We start from the raw sequence: 20,817 nt of genomic DNA, 5'->3' as shown, positions 1-20,817 counted from the left end.
TGATGGAATGGTTAAACATTTAAAGATAATGTTACATGCAATAGGTCATTCACAAGCAGAAAATGCCATTAATTGTTGTTACATAAAACATGGTCCCCATGTGTTGAGAATTGGATTTTCTGTCTGTAAAGTGTTCCAAAAAGTATTTTCCTATAGTTCCTGGAGTTTGTAGAATGAGCTATTTCTGGATACAAACATTTTAAGGGTAAGGTGAGTTTGCAGGATGGATGCTAAGAGACTATTTAATCATTAGTTTGCATGTTCTAATTATCAGGAGTATAAGGGACCTCTTTACATGGTCAAAACAGTTAACTGTTCAAACCAATGATAAATTTTAATCAAAGAAAGATACAAAATGCTGGACTAACTCAGTGGGTCAGCAGCATCTCTGGAGAACAGGGATAAGTGACGTTTCGGGTCAGGACCCTTCTTCAGACAGATAATCTTTTAGATGAATAAATTTAGATTAATAAAAGACGGATACATTTGAACATTTAATCATTTGTTATGTGATATAAACAATTTGTTATGTGAAATATATACATTTGTTATGTGATATATACCTCAAGTAGGGCTTTCATGCATCTCACCAGAGCAGTTCTCACTTGCACGTTACATTTTCCTTCCTTGCTTAGATGCCTATTATAAATGAGAACCAGAAGTTATAGAACCTCTCCAGCATGCCTCAACAACCAATAATATCTCAATGATTCCCTACATTGTCTACTTTCACATCCAAACACATATTTTTTAACCACCCCCCCTCCCATGAATACCTTGAATGTGACCAATGATTGTCATTCATGGGACAATGAGTTGAGAAATTCAACAGATTCACACGATTCTGAGTTGTTTTATTCCTGATATTAATGTTAAATTGATAACCCTTTCCTTATCATGAATGTGCCCTCTAGTTCTAGAACTACCAGTTAAAGGAAATAGCACTTCCCCACAATGATACAAACTCTCATTCTTCTGTTCCATGAGGATGGGCCAATCTTGACTGAGTAGCACACACAACATTGGTACAGTAATAGATAAATTAATGTACTAAACTAGAATTCAGAGTTCTGGACTAACAGTTCAGACACACAAGCAGTCCGAAGAAGATTCCCGAGCTGAAATATCGCCTATCCATGCTCTCCAGAGAAGCTGCCTCACCTGCTGAATAATCCAGCACTGTGGGTCTTTATTTGTAACCAGCATCTGCATTCCTTGTGTCTAGACAAGTTTGAGGCAGGCACATTTGCAATGTTTAAGAAATATTTAGACAGGTACATGGATAGGATAGGTTTAGAGGGATATGGACCAAATGCAGGTAGGAGTAGTGTGGAAGAATTATGTTTGGCAAATCAGGAGTTACAACTTGGTACTCGCTTGTGACTTCTCCACAGTGCTTACTTGTAAATTCCTGAGCATACTTATCTGCAGCTGCAGATAATTGTCCCCTGTATATTAAAACAACTAATGAACTAAAGGCAATAGCAGGGTAAAGGTTATCTCGCACACACCACTGAATGGTCGGAAACCGGAGATAGCACGTATGTGTTCCACAAATGATTTTTTATGGATAATCACAAGAAGACTGTCAAAAGGCCTTTTGGCCGATCGTTCAATTTAAAAAAGATATCGTACTGGAAAGGGAACTAGAGGCAGGAGATGGAGATCCCACGTGTGATTCTAATTATAAAGTGCCCTCCATAATGTTTGGGACAAAAACCATCATTTATTTATTTGCCCCAGTATGCCACAATTTGAGATTTGTATAGAAAAAAAATCACACGTGGTTAAAGTGCACAATATCAGATTTTATTAAAGGCCATTATGGAGGCACTGTATGTTGGGCTGTTTTGATAAATGGTTTGAGGTGGTCAAAAGACATCAGCTCCCAAATAAAGGGAAGAAGGAGGGAGGTCATGTATCTCTAATTTATAATCTGATGCATGCACTTTATAATCTAATGCAAAGGATCAGCAACAGCAAGCTATGCTGCATTGTTTGCAGCTACAGGATAATCCCCTGATTGCAACGTTTGTCGTTTTAGGCAGTTGACAGAAACCCCTACTGATTTTTTGCAACATCTCATCCGTATTAGTAAATTCTTACAGAAAGCTAATTGAACTGCCCTGTTCACCGAGATTCCTCAACAGCAGTATGAGGAAGGCATGCAGCAGTTCTTGCAGCCTCGTGTTTATCTGCCCAGAGGGAATAGCAGCGGAATATCTCTCTCTCTATGTCCTGTTTAGCCCCCCGGGGGTATGTGAGTAACGCCAGGTACATGGTTCAGGCAGTGTTTCTTTAAGTAAATTCCTTGACAGGTGGGACTAATGTAGATGGGACATGTTGGTGGGTTGGCAACTTGGCCTGATGGCCTTTGTCTATGGTGCATTACTCTAATTGCTTGTCATTTACTTGCTTTACATGTGTCAATTGGTCAACTACACATAAAGGGAAAAAAAGTTGACATTTTGGCTTCAACAGAACAAATAACTTGCAAAGGTCTGATGAAGAGAGTGGAAGAGTAATTATACCTACCAGAATGCTCCAATTGCTTTTAGCAAATTCCTTGAATGTCAGCCATTTCATCAGCATCAAGGCCATGTACCGACAGTAATGAAGAATGTGTGTCAGGATCACTGAACAAACGTCTTGATCACAACGATACACAGAACACAAGTCCCTGGACAGTACAGAAGCCACAATTACAAAATGCTATATTTTGTTCAAAATTCTTCTATTCATTCATTCTTTTAAAAGTAAAAAAATAGTCCAATTAAATTCACGTTCTAGGAATATTAGATATTAAAAAAAAAATTGGGGCGTTATACACTGAGAAAATGTCTACTACGAGGCAATTCCACAGTTATCTACTTAGGAGACATTTGCAACATTCCATTTTTTCCCTTCATTTTGCTGAGGTACACACTGGGTAATGCAATGCCGAATTCCAGTCACCTTTTTTGAGCATCAGCTAATGTTTTGCACAAAATGGTAGTTTAAAATTTTGGAAGCTCAAATTCCCGAGTTGAAGGTTTATGAGGACAAAATTACTACTTACAAGAGTGGTTTCAGAAGTATGACAAAATCACTTGAAGGTAGAATGCCTTCTTCTGATGGGAGCTCTTTTAAGAGGATTAAGTACTGTAAGATCAGACATAAACAAGATGTCAGCAAATCGCATGCATTTATTACTGTGCAACAGATTCAGTTATAGACACTGACTACTGATAGGAACAGAAAATCTACCACATGATGTACTTCTAAACAAGAAGCATCGCCAGAAAGGGATATTGTCAGTGTGCTGCAGTGAACTGGAAAATTATAACTTGATTTTTTACATATACCAACATCCAATTTACAACCATCCATACAGAATGGAACAGGTCCTTCGGCCCAACTTACCCATGGTGACCAAGACGGCCAATCTGCACTAGTCCCACATGCATGGGTTTGGCCCATATCTCTCCAAAACACATTAACAAAACCTGCAACCTCGTGTCATAACCTCATTCCACATACCTTGGTCTTCCAAATTGGAGGTGGATGACAGATAAATACAGCTCATAGTTATATAGCACAGAAAAAGGCCCTTTGGCACAACCCGTCCATTCCCAACCAAGATGCTCCTTCTAAGCTTATCCCATTTGTTGTGTTTGGCCAATCGCTCTAAACCTTTCCTATCTATGTACTTGACCAAATGTCTTTCAAAATGTTGTGTGTTAACGCTCTGGAGTTGTTGGAAGAAGATCATGCCCTCAATATATGGAGACATCAAATGTTCATGTGCTTATTGGAGTAGGAAAGGGAGAACCAGCAGGTTGGAGCCAAGTTCAAACTGACTCTCTTCATTATCAGTACAAATGGTCTGACCTTTAAAACATATGCATAACTGAGAAATTCCAATGATAATAAAATGTTATTTGCAAGAGCATCCTGATTCCTTCTATAGTTAGGATTGGAAACATCATTCATTCTTGACAAGTTACAATTATACCACTGCTGCCAATATTTATTTGTCCCATTGTAAATTAAAAAAACATGGCTAGTCTTTTTTGTATTCAGGCCAATTAGATTACTCCCCATACTTTACATCTACTTAGCATTATTTAAACATGCACACTTCCCCATGTGATCATTGATGATTATCTTGAGAATAAACATATGTAATTTTCATTCCACCAAGGTCAGTGAAGCAATAATCTACAGTGCCTGTTCACTCTCCTGACTGCAACTAAGCTTAATCAGATGATAGAATTATTAGTCTATACTATACGTTCGGAAGTGGCGGCGCCGGGAACGGCTGCGGCTCGCCTGCAGTCCGTTTGTCTTTTACTTTTTTGTGATGTATTTTTTTTCGTTTTGTCTAGTTACGTTTTGTTTTTAGGTCGTGTTTATGTGGGGGGGGGGGGGTGAAACGGGGCTTGCTGTCTCTCCCTTCGTGGGAATACGACCTTTTTGTCGTATCCCCCTTCTCTGCCTCCGTCTACACTGAGGCCTAATGGCGGAGCTTGGCGACCTCGGGACTCTGGAGGCAGCTGACAGACTCGCCCTGAGCTCCCGTGAGGGTGGCCCAGCCCGGGCTGGAACTGCGCTCTCCGTGAGAGCGCCTGGCGAGGGCTGAGAGACTTTCCCCGTGAGGGGCTGTGGCCCGTCGGAGTGCCCAGCCCGAGGGAGGAACGGCACTCCCGTCGGAGTGGCCCAGCCCGAGGGAGAACGCACTCTCCCGTCGGAGTGGCCCAGCCCGAGGGTGGAACGGCACTCCCGTCGGAGTGGCCCAGCCCGGGGGGAGAACGGCACTCCCGTCGAGTGGCCCAGCCCGGGGAGAAACGGCACTCCCGTCGGAGTGGCCAGCCTGAGGGAGGAACGGTACCACGTGAGGGCGATCCGCTCGGGGCTGGACGGTGCTCCGGTGGCTGGGACGGCGTTCTGAGGCTGGTGACCTGAGTCCGGGGGTTCAGCCGCGGGCCAGCGGCTGCGTGTGCGTGGACTGGAGGGCGGCAGCTTCGACCACCCCCGGGCCGCGGTGTTTGAACCGGCCCGTTGCGGGGTTCGGTGAGCCGCGGGACTGTTGTGCATCGCCCGGTGGGGAATCGCCTCAGCGCAGAGGGAGAAGAGGAGGGAAGAGACAGTAGACCCTAAGATTTTTGCCTCCACCACAGTGAGGAGGTGCTTGGAGGATACACTGTGGTGGTGTTAATTTGTGTTTATTGTTGTTTATTATTGTATGATTGTATGTATGACTGCAGGCACGAAATTTCGTTCAGACCGTAAGGTCTGAATGACAATAAAGGTATTCAATTCAATTCAATATCAATTAAATACTTGCAAGATAAGCTCTCACTGTCTTCACTGCGATAAAGCAAATAGAATACAGTATCATTCTTAGCTGCTAATATGCAATGTGTAATATGCATAATACATTTAGCTCCAAGCTCAAGCAATAATTCCTTAAAAAAAAAACAACATTTACTAGCAGAGAAGAATTTCACCAAATAAAGAGAGCTCAATGTATTTCATCACAGATAATGGCATTCATCGACAAAGATTTAAGGGATGTTTGATTATATCGCAGAAGCCTGAGGAATGTTACTTGTAGGGCACTGCACAATGTTTGTTTTAGTTTAGTTTTCATTTAGTTTAGAGATACAGGCATTTCGGCCCACGAGTCCACGCCACCCAACATTCACCCTTACACCAGTTCTATCCTACACACTAGGGATAATTTCCAGAAGCCAAATAACCTATTATTTGTCTTTGGAATGTGGGAGGTAACCAGCGCAGGCCGGCCAAAACTACATGGTCACGAGGAGAATAGTACAAACTCCGTACAGGCACCACCAGTAGTCAGGATCGAACCCAAGGCTCTGGCACTGTGCCCGCCTTGGATGGGCCTTTCGAGTATGAGTACTCACGTTAACACGTACATCACTGAAGGTAAGTCAACTTTGCATCAAATGTTAGGAACAAACTCCCTGCAGTAGAAGGCCAAGCAATGGCAGACCTTGAAATCAATGCAATTATTACCCCCACTTGTCCCTTCATATCACAGGGTGAGCTAGCGATGTTTTATTTAACAAGCAATGTCTGTTGCATCAGTCGACATCCCAGATTATGGTGATGATTATGATACCATGCTAGTTTATTTTGTTATATGTCAGATAGGACTAATTAAAAAAATATTTATCCATTAATAGAAAATTATTGGTAGTGCGTAGGATGAAGCCCAAATTCCCAATAAGCCAACATTTTCCACAGGGAGCAATAATTTGTAAAATTCATTTGATTTTTATGGATGATGGAAATAGTGTTAGCATTTAGGTTAATATCTCTAAAGAGTGAGCAAAATAAATGTGTGTGCATTTCTCCATAATAGACAAGAGACAAAAAGGTGCAGGAGTAGCCTATTCGGGCCCTTCGAGCCAGCACTGCCATTCACTGTGATCATGGCTGATCATCCACAATCAGTACTTCCGTTCATGCCTTCTCCCCATATCCCTTGGCTCTGCGATCTTTAAGAGCTCTATCTAACTCTCTCTTGAAAGCATCCAGAATATCGACCTCCACTGCCTTGAGGCAGAGAATTCCACAGATTCAGGGTGAAAACGTTTTTCCTCATCTCCGTTCTAAATGGCCTACCCCTTATTCTTAAACTGTGGCCCCTGGTTCTGCACCCCCCCCCCCCCCCCCCCCCCCCCCCCCCCAATCATCGGGAAAATGTTTCCTGCCTCTAGCGTGTCCAATCCCTTAATAATCTTATAGTGCCCTCCATAATGTTTGGGACAAAGACCCATCATTTATTTATTTGACTCTACAATTTGAGATTTGTTATAGAATAAATCACATGTGGTTAAAGTGCACATTGTCAGATTTTAATAAAGATAATTTTTACACATTTTGGTTTCACCATGTAGAAACTACAGCAGTGTTTATACAGAGTCCCCCATTTCGGGCACCCTAATGTTTGGGATACAGCAATGTCATGTAAATGCAAAGTAGTCATGTTTAGTATTTTGTTGCATATCCTTTGCATGCAATAACTGCTTGAAGTCTGTGATTCATGGACATCACCAGTTGCTGGGTGCCTTTCTGGTGATGCTCTGCCAGGCCTGTATGCAGCCATCTTTAGCGTATGCCTTGTTTTGGGGGTCTGGTCCCCTTCGGTTTTCCCTTCAGCATATAAAAGGCATGCTCAATTGGGTTCAGATCGGGTGATTGATGTGGCCACTCAAGAATTGACCATTTTTTAGCTTTGAAAACCTCTTTAGCAGGTTGCTTTAGCAGTATGTTTGGCATCATTGTCTTGCTGTAGAAAGAACCGCCGGCCAATGTGTTTTGAGGCATTTGTTTGAACTTGTGCAGATAGGATGTGTTTAAACACTTCAGAATTCATTATGCTACCATCAGTAGTTGTATCATCAATGAAGATAAGTGAGCCAGTACCTTCAGCAGCCATACATGCCCAGGCCATAACACCCCCACCACGTTTCAAACATGAGGTGGTATGGTTTGGATCTTCGGCAGTTCCTTCTCTCCTCCATACTTTGCTCTTGCCATCACTCTGGTAGAAGTTAATCTTCGTCTCATCTGTCCACAGGACCTTTTTTCCAGAACTATGGCTTGCTCTTTAAAGTATTTCTTGACAAACTGTAACCTGACCATCCTATTTTTGCGGCTAACAAGTTGCTTGCATCTTGCAGTGTAGCCTCTGTATTTCTGTTCATGAAGTCTTCTGTGGACAGTGGTCATTGACAAATCCACCCTGACTCCTGAAGAGTGTTTCTGATCTGTCGGACAGGTGTTTGGGGATTTTTCTTTATTATAGAGAGAATTCCTCTGTCATCAGCTGTGGAGGTCTTCCTTGGCCTGCCCGTCCCTTTGCGATTAGTAAGCTCACCATTGCTCACTTCTTAATGACTGTGCAAACAGTTGATTTGGTAAGCCTAAGGTCTGGCTGATGTCTCTAACAGTTTTATTCTTGTTTCTCAGTCTAATAATGGCTTATTTTACTTTCATTGGCACAACTTTGGTCCTCATGTTGATAAACAGCAATAAAAGTTTCCAAGGTGATCAAAAGACTGGAGGAAAGACAGTGCTGAGAGCTCTCTTATACCTGCATTAAGGAGGCATTTAACACACCTGAGCAATTACAAACACCCGAGAAGCCTTGTGTCCCAAATATTATGGTGCCCTGAAATGGGGGGACTATGTATAAACACAGCTGTAATTTCTACATGGTGAAACCAAAATGTATAAAAATATCCTTTAATAAAATCTGACAATGTGCACTTTAACCATATGTGCTTTTTTTCTATTACAATTCTCAATTATGGAATACAGAGGCAAATAAATAAATTATGGGTCTTGTCCCAAACTTCATGGAGGGCACTGTATGTTTCGATAAGATTCCCTCTCATCATAAATTCCAGTGTATACAAGTCCAGCCATTCTTTCAACATAAGACAGTCCAGCCATCCCTGGAATTAACCTCGTGAACCTACGCTGCGCTCCCTCAATAGCAAGAATGTCCTCCCTCAAATTTGGAGACCAAAGCTGCACACAATACTCCAGGTATGGTCTCATTAGGGCCCTGTGCAAGTGCAGAAGGACCTCTTTGCTCCTATAATCAACTCCTCTTGTTATGAAGGCCAACATGCCATTAGTTTTCTTCACTGCTGCTGTACCTGCATGCTTACTTTCAGTGACGGATGCACAAGAACACCCAGATCTCGTTGTACTTCCCCTTTTCCTAACTTGACACCATTCAGATAATAATCTGCCTTCCTGTTCTTGCCTCCAAAGTGAATAACCTCACATTTATCCACATTAAACTGCATCTGCCCACTCACCCAACCTGTCCAAGTCACCCTGCATTCTCATAGCATCCTCCTCACAGTTCACACTGCCACACAGCTTTGTGTCATCTGCAAATTTGCTAATGCTACTTTTAATCACTTCATCTAAATCATTAATGTATATTGTAAATAGCTGCGGTCCCAGCACTGAGCCTTGCGGTACCCCACTAGTCACTGCCTGCCATTCTGACAGGGACTCGTTTATTCCTACTCTTTTTTTCCTGTCGGCCAATCAATTTTCTATCCATGTCAGTACCCTACCCCCAATACCATGTACTCTAATTTTACCAACTAATCTCCTATGTGGGACCTTATCAAAGGCTTTCTGAGAGTACAGGTACACTACATCCACTGGCTATCCCTTGTCCATTTTCCCAGTTACATCCTCAAAAAATTCCAGAAGATTAGTCAAGCATGATTTCCCCTTCTTAAATCCATGCTGACTTGGACCGATCCTGTTACTGTTATCCAAATGTGCCGCTATATCATCTTTTATAATTGACTCAAGTATCTTCCCCACCACCGATATCAGGCTAACTGGTCTATAATTCCGTTTTCTCTTTCCCTCCTTTCTTAAAAAGTGGGATAACATTAGCTACCCTCCAATCCACAGGAACTGATCCTGAATCTAAAGAACATTGGAAAATGATCACCAATGCGTCTAGAGCCACCTCCTTAAGTACCCTGGGATGCAGACCATCAGGCCCTGGGGATTTATCAACCTTCAGTCCCATCAGTCTACCCAACACCATTTCCTGCCTAATGTGAATTTCCTTCAGTTCCTCCGTCACCCTAGATCCTCTTGCCACTAGTACATCTGGGAGATTGATTGTGTCTTCCTTAGTGAAAACAGATCAAAGTACCTGTTCAACTCGTCTGTCATTTCCTTGTTCCCCATAATAAGTTCACCGGTTTCTGTCTTCAATGGACTCATATTTGTCTTACCTAATTTTTTCCTATTCACATACCTAAAGAAGCTTTTACTATCCTCCTTTATATTCTTGACTAGCTTACCTTCGAACCTCATCCTTTCTCCCCGTATTGACTTTTTAGTTATCTTCTGTTGCTCTTTAAAAGTTTCCCAATCCTCTGGCTTCCCGCTCATCTTTGCTATTTTATAGCAAAGATTTTCGGCCCGAAACGTCACCTATTTCCTTCGCTCCATAGATGCTGCTGCACCCGCTGAGTTTCTCCAGCATTTTTGTGTACCTTTGCTATTTTATACTTCTTCTCTTTTATTTTATACTGTCCTTGACTTCCCTTGTCAGCCACGGTCGCCTCTTATTCCCCTATGAAGTACAAAACCAAATATTATAGAGTTTCACCCACCATATGCAAATGGGGAGGTTTTGAAATGTTTGTGGTTGATGTCCTCAATTAATGACAGTAGCTTTCTTCTAATGTCAGTACACCTGAATGAAAGTGCATGTATCTGACCTGCTGCTGTGCAGCAACAGATGAATCGGAGAATATCGAGCAGGAGAAAATCATGCTTTGTCAAATTGTCTTCAGATAAAATGTTCTTTGCTCCTGAAAGAGAGTTGAAAGAGAAAATGATGAAAGTGCAACATTATGTTCCTACGTAAATTATTTAAGAAAATGGCAAAGTGGTAAAATTAATCTATTAATATAATCAATGGCTCTATTCTGTAACAATAGAAAGCTATTTTAAGTCGAAGAGTTTCTTTCCCTTAATAAAAGTGTATTCGAGTCTGAACTAGCTTTCTATCGTTAAATAATTAAGTCTGTTGCATTGGCTTTTTAGCATCAATGTGAAGCATGTGCCTGAAGCATCAATTTATCTTATTTTAAAATTGTAGTAACAAAGATTCTGTGTATTTTATTTCTTTATGAAATGTCAACCTTCTGGATCAGGTTCCACAGTCACTCCTTTTCACCTCACCCATGTGACTGCTACTTTTGAATCTATAAAGAAGATTAGTGTAACATGAAAAGCATAATTTCTGAGAGAAATATCTCCACAAATCCTCAGAACATCCACAATTATGTATCATCATCTCCAGCCCTATTTAGGTGCCTGTAACATACTATAAGGGCACGTGGTAGAACGAGATTCAGTAACAATGCCCAAGAGACATTTAGACAAACACACGCATGGGCAGGAAATAGAAGGATCGGGACCACGCGCAGGCAGATGGGATAAGTTTAATTTGGCATTGTGTTAGGTGCAGACTTGGTGGGCCGAAGGGTCTATTCCTTCGCTGTACTTTTCTATGTTCTATGTAGGCAAGCACTTTCTTGACCAGGGATGCTGAAATTACTTAAATATCTCTCGTCAAGAATAAGTGTATAAGCACAACGTGCAACTTAGTACTGAGTTGGATGATCAGCCATGATCATATTGAATGGCGGTGCAGGCTCGAAGGGCCGAATGGCCTATTCCGGCACCTAATTTCTATGTTTATAGCCTGTTCAGTTGCAGTAGATGGTCGTAAAATGAGCCAATGTAGAGCTAATATTTAACATCTAATAATCTTATAAATGTCATACCTATTCCAACCGATGAGTCATTGTTTTCATTATAATCTCCTCCTTCAGGGACTTTGTCGTTATCGTCATCAAAGAGGTCTCCGGATCCATGTCCCTCTGTTTCCATTAAATCATCTTGAAAATCGTCCTTTGCCTCAAAAGCATCACATGGTTTTCCAGTGGGAATTGCCTGTAGTAGATACACCAGTGTTTACACTGAAAGCTATGGATTAGCAGAGAAAATATAATTACCATGTTTAATAACTTTCTGTGCAAACTATTAATAGTGCCAAACACCGTGGATAGATGTGGAGAACTTGTAAGACTTTGGAGTTTAGAGATACAGCCTGGAAACAGGCCCTTCGACCCATTGAGACTGCGCCGACCAGCGATCCCCATACACTTAACACTACCCTACACACTAGAGACAATATTACAATTTTGCCAAAGCCAATTAACCTACAAACTGGCACGTCTTTGTAGTGTGGGAGGACACCAGAGAACCCGGAGAAAACCCACGTGATCACAAGGGAGAGCGTACAAATTGGATGCTCTTTCCTCAAGATTATTTAATAAATATTGCAGTGTGGCATAGACTGCCCTTTTATAGCCATGATTGCATACAGTACAGAAAGATTATGCAGAACCTGACTTTTTCACATCCCTGTTTGCTATGGTGCATCCTACAAAAGGCTGCAAAAAATATAAAATCTCTTTCCACCTTACTTGGCTAAGATGATTCACACAGCTAAAAAACATGACAGGGACACCTACAAAAACAACACTGTTGTGTTGAAGCATCCTTATATGCAACATATCCTGATTCTTCTTCAGGAGGTCATAGGTCTATTAATGTTGGTCCACAGTTTACAATTGGTTTTTGAGGATCATGTGTAGATGGAAGTATCACTGCCAACAGTCTAAGTTTATGTTGGTGCTCCATTCAGCAGCTTTGTGATCAGTTGTAAAATATAATCTAAAGAATCGTAGGCCCCCCTCGGTCATGACTGACCATAGGTGATGCATCCTAGTTGTTGGGTCAGATGCAAGCCTGGGCGATGTCATATGGAGGACAGGCTGTTGCCCATGCAGCACGTCCCCTCTCTCCACGTCGCTGATCGATCCAAAGGAACAGCTGGGCTGTTACAGCTTGGCATCAGCGCCGTCGCAGGAGCTGCCAGAGTGAGGTTGTGGACAACGACGAACTGCCTTAGGGGCTCCGACTCCAGATTTTCTTGAGGTTTACTCCTGGAGCCTTTTCCATGACTGGATATGGCCACAAGACAGTGGTGGTTTTAAATCAGAGTTTTCCCTCTCCTAGATGGACTACCTTCCCAGGCTGACGAGCCCCAATCTAAAGAATACATATTCTTATACTAAACTAATTATTGAATTTGATAACGTCATGAATAATCACATGCAATTTTCACCCAGAAATAGGACAAGCCATCCAGGACAAACAAGGCTTTCTGCAGCTCACAACAAATATTATTAATGCAACTAACTAATTGAGCTTAGACGAAAATATAACAAGAGCCATTCCAGCTTCTCAAAAGCTAGTGGTTGAAGCTGAGAAAAGAAACCTTGGAAGAGGTGTAATAAATGTCAGAAGCAAGAAACATTTCGGAGTCCAGGTATCCAAAGCACACCACTGGATTAATTTCAACAAAAAATGTTGGAATTCGTGCAGAAACAATCACAATTAAAGAATACAATTTCTCACAAGACATTGTTGCATAGGCCAGAAAAAAATCATTCAATTTTTTGGTATAACACATTACTCATTAACGTTCCTATTTTTACAGCCAATGCCAGAAGTTGGGGCAGTTAGTGTAGAGAAAGCAGGGATTCTGCAGAAGGGCTTGGACAGGTTGGGAGAGCGGGCAGAGAAGTGGCAGATGGAATATAGTGTAGCAAAGTGTGGAGTCATGCATTTTGGTAGTAGGAATAACGGCGTAGACTATTTTCTAAATGGGAAGAGAATCCAGAAATCGGAGGTGAAATGGGATTTGGGAGTGCTGGTGCCGGATTACTAAAAAGTTAATCTGCTAGTCGAATTGGGAGTAAAGAAAGCAACGCCAGCATTTATTTTGAGAGAGTTTGTATACAAAAACAGGGATGGAATGCTGAAGCTCTATAAGGTGCTGGTCGGGCCACATTTGGAATATTGATAGCCATTTTGGGCACCATATCTGAGGAAGGATGCGCTGCTCTGGAGAAGGTCCAGAGGAGGTTTACAAGAATTATCACAAATGATGAGCGTTAACCTACTAATTCCTGGGGGCCTCATTGAAACGTACAGAATAGTGAAAGGCATGGATAGAGTGGATGTGGAGAGGATGTTTCCACTAGTGGGAGAGTCTAGGACTAGAGGTCAGCCTCAGAATTAAAGGAGATTTTAGGAAGGAGATGAGGAGGAATTGCTTTAGTGAGAGGGTGGTGATTCTGTGGAATTATTTGCCACAGAAGGCTGTGGATATATTTAAGGCAGAGATATATAGACAGATTCTTCATTAGTACAGGTGTCAGAGGTTATGGGGAGAAGGTAGGAGAATGTGATGGAGGGAGAGATAGATCAGCCATGATTGAATGGCGGTGTGGACTTGACGTGCCAAATGCCCCAATTCTGCTCCTATCACATGCTCTTAGGAAGTTACCAGCAGTAACCAAGTCATTCCCTTCTAATGACTGGAGGAGGTGAAAATAGTTCATACTTGTTTATATGTCTCTCCACATCTACCATTTAAGATTGGAGGTTGGTCTCTAACTTGGAGAAGGTTAAATTATCTTGGTGTCTCTTTACGTAAGAATTTGAAGCTTTAAGGGCCTGTCCCACTTGGCGATTTTTTTCGGCGACTGCCGGCAGTCAGTCAGCAGAACATGTCAAAATACAGCGGCGACAAAGAAAAGTTGCGATACCTGAGGAAACATCACGCGTCATAGGTCATCACGCCATGTCACCGCCACATCATGCCACAACATTTTCGGTGACCTGATACATCAGTCAATGATGCCGGCAGTCACCGAAAAAATCGCCAAGACGGACAGGCCCTTTAGGAAGCCAAAATAATTCTAATTCGTTGCTTCAAATTTCTCACATAACTGATCATATGGTGTATGGTTTTGATTTTTGTTGAAGTATAGCTAGCATGGACTTGATAGGTTGAATGACTTAATTTTGTGACATTAATTTCAATAACATGCTTGATGGATTTTAAAATGATGTAAGGGATGAAAAGATACAACACAAATACAAACACCAATGATACGTGAAATGCTGTTTACATAGAGTGCATTCAGAAAGTATTCAGACCCGTCCACTTTTTGCACATTTTGTTACGTTACACCCGTATTCTAAAATGGATTAAATTCTTTTTTTTTATCATCAATTTATACAAATGACTTTCTTACCACAATAATATATTGTTTCAAGCGATCCCAATATATATTCCAAAATATTTTTCAAAAAACTAGATTCCACTGTCACTAATTTTATATGGGATTACAGAACACATAGAATTCAACGAAAGCATTTGTGCAAATCTAAAGAAGTTGGGGGTTTATCATTACCTAACTTTATGTATTACTACTGGGCAGTGCATATAAGAACATAATGTACTGGCTGGATAGTTCCACTCAGCAGTTGGAGTGGGATAAGAATGGAGAAAGAGGAGTGCTATCCGCACGATATAGGAACGATCCTGCTCTCACCGATAAAATTGAATAGTATAATATATAAGAAGAACCCAATTATTCACAATATAATAAGAATTTGGAAACAAATAAAAGTATCCTTGAAATTAAATAATTTATCAGTACTAACCCCACTATTGAACCAACCCCGCATTCAAACCTTCTCTCATCGACAACACATATCAACAAGGGATAGACTGGGGATTAGGAAAGTAGGGGATATGTATGAATTGGGTAAACTGTTATCATTTCAACAATTAAATTAAAATTTAAATTGAAGGATAATCAATATTTTAAATATATACAGGTATGTGACTTTATGAAGAAATATATACATAGATTTCAAACTATATTTTTAGACCCTTCAGAAGAAGCAATGAATATTAAGGCTGATTCACAAAAATTAATTTCATACTTTATAATAATATATTAGATAGAGAATCACCCTCAACAGAAGCACTAAGGGAAAATTGGGAACATGAGCTAATGATAAAGATTCTCGAAGGATAGATGGGAAAAGTATTTGATGAATACACATACTGTTCTATTAATACAAGACATAATTTATTCAATTCAAATTATTACATAGACTATATTATTCAAAACGAGGTGAATAAATTTATCCAAACGTCTCTCCCAGATGCGATAAATGTTTGTTTCCAAAACGCTAATATAACACATTCATTTGTAGGATGTACAAAGTTGAATAAATTTTGGAGTGATATATTTGATATATTTACAAAGCTCTTCAAGTCAAGAATAGAACCCAAAATGGAATGGATTATATTTGGAATAATAGGAGAAGATAACAATTTAAATAAAGACCAAAATGTTTTTTTAAATTATGGGTTAATAATTGGAAAGAAATTGATACTTAAATTTTGGAAAAAATACAACCATACCAACTGTTAAAATGTGGATTAGGAATATGATGGACATAGCACGCCTTGAAGAAATGAGACTCCGGCTGATAGATAAATATGACCAATTCTTAAGGAGGTGGTCTCCTTTCATCGACTTTTTGGAATCATGTGATGCAGCGGTACCATAAGGATGCTGATTTCAGTTCATGACGTGGATAGATCTACATCTCCGAATATAGATTTGAAAAATTCCTCTTTTAAGGGGCCTTTTCTTCTATTTTAGAAACATAGAAACATAGAAATTAGGTGCAAAAATACACAATACCCCATAATAAAAAAGCAGAAACAAGTGTTTAGAAAATTTTGCAAAGTAATTAGAAACAAAGAACTAAAATATCACATTTACATAGGTATTCAGACCCATTACTCAGTACTTTGTTGAGGCACCTTTGGCAGCGATTACAGCAGGGGTCGGCAACCTACGGCCCATAACCCGAAATCACCCGGCCCGCAGGCATATTTGTTTTTGTCCGATGTGGTACTGCTGTCTCTGGAAGACGTCGATGTTGAGTGTGGGGGAGTCCCAGCTGTGACGTGTTTCCCGTAGGTAGGTCTGTGGGCAGTTGGGTGCCTCAGGCAGGCTGTCCCGGGATGAGGAGTCCGTGCTGCAGTTGATGGTGTTATTGGAGATGAGTGTGCTGTCCAGGCTCTCGTTGTCCCCATCAGACAGTTCGGCCTCCACCTTGCTGTTGCGACTGGCCTCTCCGGGGGGGTCCAGGCGGCGGGGAGCGGGCGGGGGAGGGACCTCGTGGATGGGTAAGGGAGGCAGGGTGGGTTGGGCCTCTGCCTCGTCGTAGCCCAGCTGCCGGCCTAGCGAGCCCCACTCAGACCGGTCGCTCATGTCCACTGAACTGTTGCTGGGCAGCTCGATGGTGAGCAGCGGCAGGTGGGCAGCGCGACGCCGGTAGTCCTGGCACTCCGAGCAGGCAGCCGCCCTCCTGGCCCCTGCCTCGCCCTCCCTCACTGGGGGCACCAAAGGCTCGGTGGAGGCTAGCGTTGACCGGGCTCCCTCTCCCTCCTCTAAGTATAGTGCCTTTGAAACAAAACTACAACTGTATTATTACCTCCATTTATGGCGATAGATGTGGCCCGCCATCCGCACAGACATGGGTGGTTGCCCACCCCTGGATTACAGCCTCGAGTCTTCTTGGGTATTACGCTACAAGCTTGGCACACCTGTATTTGGGTAATTTCTCCCATTCTTCTCTGCAGATCCTCTCAAGCTCTGTCAGTTTGGATCGGGAGCCTCGATGCACAGCTATTTTCAGGTCCCTCCAGAGATATTCGATCGGGTTCAAGTTTGGGCTCTGGCTGGGCCACGCAAGGACATTCACAGACTTGTCACGAAGCCACTCCAGCGTTGTCTTGGCTGTATGCTTAGGGTCGTTGTCATTTTGGAAGGGGAACCTCTGCCCCAGTCTGAACGCTCTGGAGCAGGTTTTCATCAAGGATCTCTCTTTACTTTGCTCTGTTCATCTTTCCCTCGATCCAGACTAGTCGCCCAGTTCCTGCCGCTAAAAAACATCCCAACAGCATGATGCTGCCACCACCATGCTTCACCGTAGGTATGGTATTGGCCAGGTGATGAGCGGTGCCTGGTTTCTTCCAGACGCGACACTTGCCATTCAGGCCAAAGAGTTAAATCTTGGTTTTATCAGACCAGAGAATCTTGTTTAGGTGCCTTTTGGCAAACTCCAAGCGAGCTGTCATGTGCCTTTTACTGAGGAGTGGCTTCAGACCGGCCTTAAAGGCCTGATTGGTGGGATACTGCAGATATAGTTGTCCTTCTGGAAGGTTCTCCCATCTCCACAGAGGAACTCTGGAGCTCTGTCAGAGTGACCATTGGGTTCTTGGCCATCTCCCTGACCAAGGCCCTTCTCCCCCGATTGTTCAGTTTGGCCGGGCAGCCAGCTCTATGAAGGGTCCTGGTGGTTTCAAAGTTCTTTCATTTAAGAATGACGGAGGCCACTGTGCTCTTCGGGACTTGCAATGCTGCAGAAATTGTTTTATACCCTTCCCCAGATTTGTGTCTCGACATAATCCTGAGTCAGAGGTCCACGGACAATTCTTTCGTTATCAAGGCTTAGTTTTTGCTCTGACGTGCACTGTCAACTGCGGGACCTTATAAAGACAGGTGTGTTCCTTTCCAAATCATGTACAATCATTTAATTTACCAGTGGTGGACTCCAATCAAGTTGTAGAAACATCTCAAGGATAATCAATGAAAATAGGATGCAACGAAGCTCAATTTTGAGTGTCATAGCACCTGCTGCCCACAGACCTACTTATAGGAAACACGTCACAGCTGGGACTCCCCCACGCTCAACAAAGGCAGTACCGCATCGGACTAAAAAAAAAAATATGCCTGCAGGCTGGGTGATTTCGGGTTATGGGCCGTAGGTTGCCGACCGCTGCTGTAATTGCTGCCAAAGGTACCTCGACAAAGTACTGAGTAAAGGGTCTGAATACTTATGTAAATGTGATATTTCAATTATTTCTTTAATTACTTTGCAAAAATTTCTAAACACCCGTTTTCGCTTTTTTATTACGGGGTATTGTGTGTAGATTGATGATAAAAACATTTTTTAATCCATTTTAGAATAAGGCTGTAACATAACAAAATGTGGAAAAAGTGAAGGGGTCTGTATACTTTCTGAATGCACTGTAATTGCATGGTTTGTAGTATTGAGAAGACAGAAGAATTTAAATTCAGATTACACAATCAGCAATGCACTTAAAAAAATTTTATCTTTCAATCTTAAGAACTTGCAATTAGTTTCTTACCAGCCGTCGACAAACTTCCACGAGGTCATTCATAAATCTTGCTGCGAATAGTTGAAGAAAGAGAACAGACGAGTGCTTCTTTGGCCAGTGCTGCTAAAATGATTGAAGAAATAGTTTACATCACGGAGATAGAATTTTTCTGGCATATTTTTGAAATACTAAATTGGATGGTAATTTTATGAGATCAACATAGATAAAATACATGGCAAATTTATAAATATTAACCAATTACAAAAGACAATAATATTGTGGGAGTGGGAGTGGCTGCGCTGCCTTGCAGCTGCGGCTCGCCTGCAGTCCGTTTGTCTTTTCTGTTTTTTGTTTTCTTTTGTCCTGTTTTTGCGGTTTGTTTCGGTTTGTTTGGCTGTGTGTGTGTGTGGGGGGGTGGGTGTGGTGTGTTTTTTGGCTCTTCCTTTGGGGGGGATGCGACTTTTTCTGCTGTATCCCCCGTCTCCGTGTCCGTCTGCGCTGAGGCCTATCGCGGAGCTGGCGGCCTCCAACTGCGACCGACCTCGAGGCTGTGGAGGCTGTGGAGCAGAGCCAGGACTTACCAACGCGAGCCTGGCCGACTTCGGGACTGTGGTTGCGGTGCGGCACAACTTCCGACCCGACTTTGGAGCCTCGGAGGCTCGGCCGCGGGCCAGTGGGCCAGTGGACGACATCATTGGGAGCTCGAGTTCTGTTTTCCGGAGCTCCCGCAACTACAGCTGCGTCCGCTGGGCTGGAGGACGGCAGCTTCGGCAGCTTCGACCGCCCCGGGCCACGGAGTTTGAATCGGCCCGTTTGCGGAGCTCGGATTCAGCCTGCGGGACTTACCTACCATCACCCGGCAGGGTCATAACATCGGAGGCTTGGATTGCCTCAGCGCAGAGGGAAAGCAAGGAGGGAAGAGACAATGACTTTGGGACTTTAAACTGTGTTGAGTGTTTGTTATTTATTCTATGTTATGACTGTAGGCTAAACCATATTGTTTGTTTTGTTTTTGTTTTTGTCTTTTGTTTTTACCTTGTTTGGGATGTGTTTATCTTGTGTGGGACTAAAGATGGAAATTAGCTACTGGCTACAATCTTGCATATTACATGCAAATGTTTTATTAATATGCACTGTCCCTAATAAAATCAATTCAATTCAAATTAATATGTAATTCTCATCTTAAACAAGAAAATCCAATAAATAATAAGAGTTCTGACTCAAAATGTAACCTGTCCATTGCTGCCTGATCTGCTGAGTTTTTCCAGCACTTTTCAATAAAATAGCAATTGTAAATCAATATTACATATACTATACTATATAAATCAATACTATATAATATACTATATAAATCAATAATATATCTATCTATATACTTTTAAAACAGTGTGTGTGTGCGCGTGCGTGCGTGTGAGAGAGATATTTTGCCTTTGAAACGCATCTCCTCGTAAACCAGACGCCGAAACGGGGAAATGTTTACATATTTCAGTAGAGATTTTCCTTGTGATTTTAGAAATCCACTCCTCTGTAAATTTGGTCAATTATTTCCCCGACATTTTTTATTAAATTCATTGACCAATCTGACCTTTTTAAAAAAAAAATCTGATCGTTGCCCAGCTGCAATGACGGTGACATTTTTACGTATTCTGGTAGAAATTTTCCTTATAATTTAAAAAATCTGTAAATCTGGTTGATTATTTCATGAGTTATTTGCTGAAATTTATCAACAATCTGACATTTAAAAAAAATATAACGGCTGCCCAGCTGCTGACCTCACAATGCCTTTCCTCGTGGCCCGCCCACCAATCCCCCCCCCCCCCACTCTGGATTAATCCAGCTGCTGTCAACGCGCATGCGCAGTTTTCTCGCAAATTAAGAACCCCCCGTTCTTCAAAAAGCACAGAAAAGAACGAGAAATTTCTGCAGATCCCGAGGTCACCGGCACTCACGTGCTGAAGAGCTTTCTCCTCGTTGCCAGCGCAGCTTGTAAAAACACGCCCCTCCTCCGCCCACTCACTCCAGCTGCGGGTTACCAGAGAGTCAGGCCGGTTCTGTCTCTCTCTCCACTTTTCGCAGCCCACTCACTCGCCCGGCTCCCCTTCACC

At 42.2% G+C, this 20,817-nt stretch overlaps 1 protein-coding gene across 1 annotated transcript in view; it reads right to left on the bottom strand.

The window, feature by feature from the left end:
* atm (ATM serine/threonine kinase) overlaps positions 1–20,817 on the bottom strand; it is a 183,993-nt gene that overhangs the window by 126,112 nt on the left and 37,064 nt on the right. Inside the window, 4 exon segments of the mRNA XM_033023432.1 lie at positions 3,059–3,122; positions 10,182–10,382; positions 11,364–11,532; positions 18,743–18,835. Coding sequence (XP_032879323.1) covers positions 3,059–3,122; positions 10,182–10,382; positions 11,364–11,532; positions 18,743–18,835 — 527 coding nt within the window.

This window comes from Amblyraja radiata, chromosome 6 (assembly GCF_010909765.2).
Source record: "Amblyraja radiata isolate CabotCenter1 chromosome 6, sAmbRad1.1.pri, whole genome shotgun sequence".
Taxonomy (NCBI): domain Eukaryota; kingdom Metazoa; phylum Chordata; class Chondrichthyes; order Rajiformes; family Rajidae; genus Amblyraja; species Amblyraja radiata.
The sequence above is the reverse complement of the archived record's forward strand: the minus strand, read 5'-3'. Positions and strand labels throughout refer to the sequence as shown.